At 35.3% G+C, this 6,557-nt stretch overlaps 1 protein-coding gene across 1 annotated transcript; it reads left to right on the plus strand.

Annotated features, from left to right (window-relative positions):
• Positions 1-340: 340 nt before the first annotated feature.
• Positions 341-1,228, plus strand: LOC114184541. Its single transcript, XM_028071850.1, has 2 exons — positions 341-701; positions 756-1,228. Exons 1-2 carry the CDS (start codon positions 341-343, stop codon positions 1,226-1,228), a joined length of 834 nt encoding a protein of 277 aa, XP_027927651.1.
• Positions 1,229-6,557: the final 5,329 nt, after the last annotated feature.

Genomic DNA, 6,557 nt, shown 5'->3' on the forward strand with positions numbered 1-6,557 from the left:
GTTTCAGTTCCAAGATGTGGCAGAGATAATTGAAACTAGCCTTGGAGAGCTTAGCAATAAAGCAATAGAGGAAGACAAAAAGAATTATAAGCTGCAGCAGAAGTTGGACGACAAAGCAAGGTTCTTGTTGTACCAATGTGTAGATTCACAAATCTTTAACAAGATTTCACAAGCTGAGACAGAAAAAGAGGCTTGGGAAATATTGATCAAGACGTATGGTGATGATAAGCACAAGACAGTGAAGCTGCAAGCATTAAAAAAGAAGTTTGAATTTTTAATGATGGATGACAACGAGACAGTGGCTTAATACCTGAACAAGATTCAAGAACTGGTGAATGCAATGAAATCCTATGGTGATAAAGTGTCAAAGCAACACGTAATACACAAGGTATTAAGGTCACTTCCTCCTAAATTTGATCATTTAGTGATAACTATAGAGGAAACGAAGAATCTTGCAACATTGGAGATCGAGGAACTCCAACATTCTCTGGAAGCACACGAGTTTAGAATGGATTATCGCAAGCACTGCCAAGAACAGGCATTACAGGTCAGAACAAATTACAAGACAAAGTCCAAAGGTTTCAAGAAAGGAGGAAAGCCCCGGAAGAAGCAAGAAGAGAAATCTGAAGATGAATTCAAGGCTGGAAAAGATCAGAAGAGACAAGAAAAAGATGACAAGGAGTGGAAGAAGAAATTGAAGTGTTATAACTGCTAGAAGCTTGGGCACTTTGCCCGTGAGTGTTGGTATGGTGAAGGTGCCAAGAACAGGCCAAAGAACCAAGCTAATTTGGCCCAGGACAAAGCCTTTTCTGATTCAGATGTGGTGTTACTAATGGCCAAAACCAGTAGCGCAGATTCAGAGGAAATAGCTTCCTGGTATCTAGACTCGGGATGCTCCACCCATATGACAGGTAGACGTGATTGGTTTATCAAAATTGATGACTCTTCGCTGGGAAAGATTAGGTTTGCTGATGATAGCAGCCTAAATTCGGAAGGCATTGGTCGTGTGGTATTATGGGATTCAGGTGGCAGAGAAATAGTGATTGATGGTGTTCTGTATGTACCAGGTTTAAAGACAAACCTGCTTAGTCTTGGACAAATATTGCAGAAAGGTTTTATGATGGAAATGAAGGAGAATGGTCTAAATGTTTACGATCAATCGAAGAGACTGGTTGTTCATGCAGATCTCTCTGAGAATAGAACCTTTCGTATTGCAATGAATACTTGAAAGCATCAATGTCTAGCCACAACAGTGAACAAGGATGAGTGGATATGACACAACAGGTTTGGGCATCTGAATTCCAGCACTTATCGAATCTAAGTACGAAAGATATGGTCAAGGGGCTTCCACCAATCAAGATTCCAGAAGAGGTGTGTAGAGAATGCATACAGTGCAAACAGACTAGGCCCAAGTTCAAAGAGTTCATCCCTACGAAAGCCACTGAAAAACTAGGAGTTGTTTACTCAGATGTTTGTGGTCCAATGCAAGTGGAAACGCCTAGTGGGAACAGGTACATCCTCACATTCATAGATGATCTTACTAGAAAAATGTGGATCTATCTAATCAAAAGGAAGAGTGAAGTGTTGTCAGTGTTTAAAAGGTTCAAAAGTATGGTGGAACGACAGAGTGGGAGTAACATCAAGGTGCTAAGGTCTGATGGTGGAGGGGAATATGCAGCAACAGAATTCAGTGACTTCTGTGAGAAAGAAGGGATCATTCATGAATTCACTCCTCCAAGAAAGAAGAAACAGGACCCTGCTTAACATGGTTAGGTGTATGCTGAAAACCAAGAAGATGCCAAGTTTCCTATGGGGTGAGGCAGCAAGTACAGCAACATATGTGTTGAATAGGTAACCAACAAGAAGACTGAAGTTGAAGACGCCTAAGGAAGCCTGGACAGGTGTCAAACCTGATGTTTCACACCTTAGGATCTTTGGGTCCCTATGCTATAAACACGTCCCTGATGCTTTGAGAAGAAAGCTGGATGATAAAAGCACACCCCAAGTGTTGATAGGCTACCATGAGACGGGTGGCTACAAATTGTACTCCCCAATTCAAAGCACGTGTCAACTAGCAGAGATGTGTATGTGGATGAGTCATCTAGCTGGGACTGGACGGTGGCAAGCATAGAAGCCACCAGCTACGCTCCTAAGATAGTTTTAGGAGAAGAAGATTCTGCAGATAAAAACATCACCGACTTGGCCTTGAGGAAATCGGGACGAAGATCACAGCTCTCATCCTATCTTCGAGACTATGATATTACCCATGATACTGTCATAACCTCTGACGGGAATTTAGTGCATTCTGCACTAATTGCTGAATCAGAACCAATCACGTTTGAGGAGGCAGCCAGGGATGGTCATTGGTGGCGAGCAATGGAGGAGGAGATTGACTCCATTAAAAGGAACAACACCTGGGAGTTGGTAGAGTTACCTCTGAACAAGAAGCCCATTGCTCTCAAATGGATCTATAAGGTCAAGGTGAATGCTAATGGTGAAATCGTGAGGCACAAGGCCAGGCTCGTGGCCAAAGGTTTCCTGCAGAAGGCTGGTATAGACTATGGAGAGGTTTATACACCAGTGGCGAGAATTGAAACTGTCAGGTTAGTGGTGGCTTTGGCAACAAACGAGGACTGGAGTTTGCATCAACTAGATGTAAAATCTGCGTTCTTGAATGGCCCCTTAGAAGAAGAAGTATATGTTCAGCAGCCCATTGGCTTTGTGCAGGAGACTGATAAGCACAAGGTATATAAGCTCAATAAGGCTTTATACGGGTTAAAACAAGCTCCAAGAGCTTGGAACAAACGGATTGACAAATTCTTCGAGGGTATTGGATTCATGAAGTGCATATCAGAACATGGAGTGTATGTGAAGAATACTGAAGGCAGCAAAATCATCATCTGTTTGTATGTTGATGATCTCTTGATTACTGGCAGTAATGAGGAGTGCATCGAGTCATGCAAAGCTGAACTGATGAAAGAGTTTGAGATGAATGATCTTGGAAAACTGAGTTATTTTCTCGGCATTGAGTTCACACAAACAAAATATGGAGTGATCATGCACCAAACAAAGTACACTCGTGATTTATTAAAGAAGTTTAGTATGGAGCAAAGCAATTCAGCCATCACACCTGCTGAAACTGGTATGAAGTTGGAGCACAACCCTGATGAAGAAGGGGTAGATCTTGCAGTATATAGAAGCATTGTAGGAAGCCTGACATATCTGTGTAACACTCGCCCAGATTTGAGTTTCAGTGTTGGGGTTGTCAGTAGATACATGCAAGACCCCAAAGTGTCACACTTGTTGGCTGTGAAGCGCATCATGAGGTATTTGCACGAGACTGAGCAGTTTGGGGTGCTTCTATCCAAAGGAAATGAAGAGCTGGTGGGATATTCAGATGCAGACTGGTGCGGTGACATAACTGATCGAAGAAGCACTGTTGGATACGTGTTTTTCTTGGGAAAGACACCTATCTCTTGGAGTTCTACCAAGGAACCGGTAGTGGCACTCTCATCATGTGAAGCTGAATATGTAGCAGCATTTGAAGTTGCTTGCCAAGCAATCTGGCTGTATTCCCTGTTGAAAGAACTGGGAATAAATTAAAGGTGCAAACTGAGGTTACTGGTTGACAATCAATCAGCCATAAACTTGGCAAAACACCCTACCTCTCACGGAAAGAGTAAACACATCGAAACAAGGTTTCATTTTATTAGAGAGCAAGTTTCAAATGAGAAGCTAGTAGTGGAACATTGCAAGTTAGAGGTGCAGTTTGCTGATATTCTGACGAAAGCCTTGAAACATGCAAGGTTCAAGTTTCTGAGAGAAAGTATTGGAGTTGTAGATGTATCTAGTTTGGTTTGAGGGGGAATGTTGTAAGGAGTCAAAGCCAAAACTATATTCTGTTATTTCTGTTATAGATAACAGTTACAGTTACCCTTTGCTGTATAAAAACACTCTCTGCTATTCACTTTGAAATACATAAGTTTTATATCTTTCAGTGATACACAGTTGTTCCTCTCACTTTCTCTTTTCTACGTTTAGTCCTTATTACGTTGCCAGTTCTGAGTTTAATATACACATGCATATTTGTCAAGTTTCATTCATCAAGCAACCTAGAACAAGAGAAGAAAAACAAAGTTGGCTTCTCCTACCTCTCTGGATGGTTCCTCTTCTCTACCACAACCACTGAAAACTCCAACTTGCACTCTTCCTCTATTTTCCTTCTCCCGTCCTAACCTTTTTTTTTCTAATGAAAACTTCTAGGGTTTAGCTTTATCTAATCCCACCAAATAATTCAATTAAGATTTTCTAAGTTTAAATTATTTCTCTAGCCCATTTTATTTTTCTTATCATTTAACTCCAAAAGATATAAAAAAATAGAAAGGAAAAATAAATAAAAACAAAACTGATTGCATCGTTTTTGAACCCAATATTTCCGCATGCCCTTCTATTGATTGGAAACACCAACCCATTCACGTTCCATAGGCCCCACTCCTTTAAAGGAGAAAAAATTTGAATTTTAAAACCAACACAAAGCAAATTTCCGCCAATCAGGTTCAAAGCCCTGCACCTGCTCACCAATGCACGCAACTTTCACCACTAGGCTACATGCCATCACATGATATAATATGCATTATAAGAATTAAAGCACTTATACTCTACAAACCATAATTTCTTAAAGTAGATAAATAGCAACTCTAATTACTCATTTAATTAAATTTAGTCTTTTGTCATGACTAAATTTATTTATAGATCCATACCAAATTATAAATCACTTTTTTAATTTTACCTATAATATTCCAAGCTGTTCCTGGGTCTCACATGTTGTGGTGTTATATTGCTTGAACTTAAGTTAACAAAACTTAGATATAAGGGCATTAAATTACTAAGTTAGAGTTTTACTTGAGGTAGTGATGTGTGGTTGAGTTCTCAATAATTATTTTCATGGGAAAATACTACTAAGGTGTCAAAGTGTATTGAAAGGGGATTCTGAGAGTGAGACTATCTTGACTCTACTAGTATATAACTCATGTAAAGTATGATATCTAGGTGGTGAGAGTCGAAGAAGGCTTCACATGGCAGACGGTGTGATATGAAAGAGGATCATACTTAGGCTCTGTTCTTTTGAGAGGAAGGATTAAAAGGAGACGGAGAGAAAGAGATGGGAAGGATTAGAGGGTGAAGTTGATGTTGTTCTTTTTAAGGGATTAGGATGTGATTTTAGAGTAGATTAGAAAGTGAAATTCGTGAAAGTTTGTAATTGAATTGAGTGATGTGACATATTAAAAAAATTAATAGATAAAAAAATGAGATTACCAAAATATCCCTAATGTTAAAAGTAATATAAAATGTTATATAAATCATTTACAATAATTTATTTAATTTATATTAATTGTGTGAAATAATACAAATATATTTATAAAAAATGAATAATCAAATTTATTTGGTATGAAATTAAATTTGACATTTATCAATTTAATGTTTACATGAAAAATAATTTATCTATGTTATATATATTTTTTTGTTTATTTGATATGAATATATTTTTTTAATTTGATTATGTTTGTTAATAATATAGGTAACATTTTTTAATAAATTTTTTTCTTTTTTTCAAAATTTATAAAATTATATATTGTTTATATATTTTTAACTTTTAGATTTTTAGATGTTTATTAATAATAAAATTTTATTTATTTTTATTAATAAATTAAAACTAAAATTACATATATTTATTTGTTAAAAAAATTAAAATTGATAAATATTAATAAATTAAGTAATCTAAAAATTTTAAAGTAAATAATATTTTCATATGGCCCTACAAAAAATATATCAAAATTGAAAGACTAGAATAAATAAAATTTATTTTTTTACTATTTCATTAAATGATTAACAAGTAATTGAAAACAAAATTTTATTGGAAAATTTATTAAAAAAATAATTTAATATTAAAAGATAAATTTATGGACAAATTACAAAATTAAACATACAAATAAATTTTGATATATTAAACACGATTAAAATAAATTATAAAATTAATTTAAATATACAAATTAATTTAAACACATGTAAAAAAATGACGAAGATAAAAGAGATAAAAAATAAATATAACAAGGATAAAATGGTAATTTTGTATCCATCACCTTCTAATCTCTTCAAAAGTAGATGGATGGAATTTTTAGTCATCCCTCTATTCCATCACTACCAATAGTGGCAGAACTTGGAACAAAATTTTAGGGGGGCCAAATTATATTTTTTATATTAAAAAAATTATTTTCTCTATTCAAAACAAGCACATATGATAATAGAATTCAAAAAAAAATGTGATAATAATATATATGAAAGTGTAACATAAAATTTATTATCAACAATCATATATTAAAAAAAGCAAAAGTTACTTTAGGTAACTTTTAAAAACTTGAATAATTGAATCAAAAATGAAGTTTGTTGTAATATCCCTTGCAATAAAGATTATCATAGTGTTTCCTATAAAAACTTTTAAAACTTATAAAAAAAACATTCAAAAAAAGATAAAACATGTTGATGACAATCAACTCAAT

This window comes from Vigna unguiculata, chromosome 5 (assembly GCF_004118075.2).
Source record: "Vigna unguiculata cultivar IT97K-499-35 chromosome 5, ASM411807v1, whole genome shotgun sequence".
Classification (NCBI taxonomy): domain Eukaryota; kingdom Viridiplantae; phylum Streptophyta; class Magnoliopsida; order Fabales; family Fabaceae; genus Vigna; species Vigna unguiculata.

What these genes read in the sequence shown, in the direction of transcription:
- LOC114184541 (XM_028071850.1), top strand. Translation starts at nt 341, where the DNA reads ATGAAATCCTATGGTGATAAAGTGTCAAAGCAACACGTAATACACAAG. An exon ending in GTGGAAGAAGAAATTGAAGT is followed by an intron (nt 702 to 755) that starts GTTATAACTGCT and finishes GGTATGGTGAAG; the next exon opens with GTGCCAAGAACAGGCCAAAG.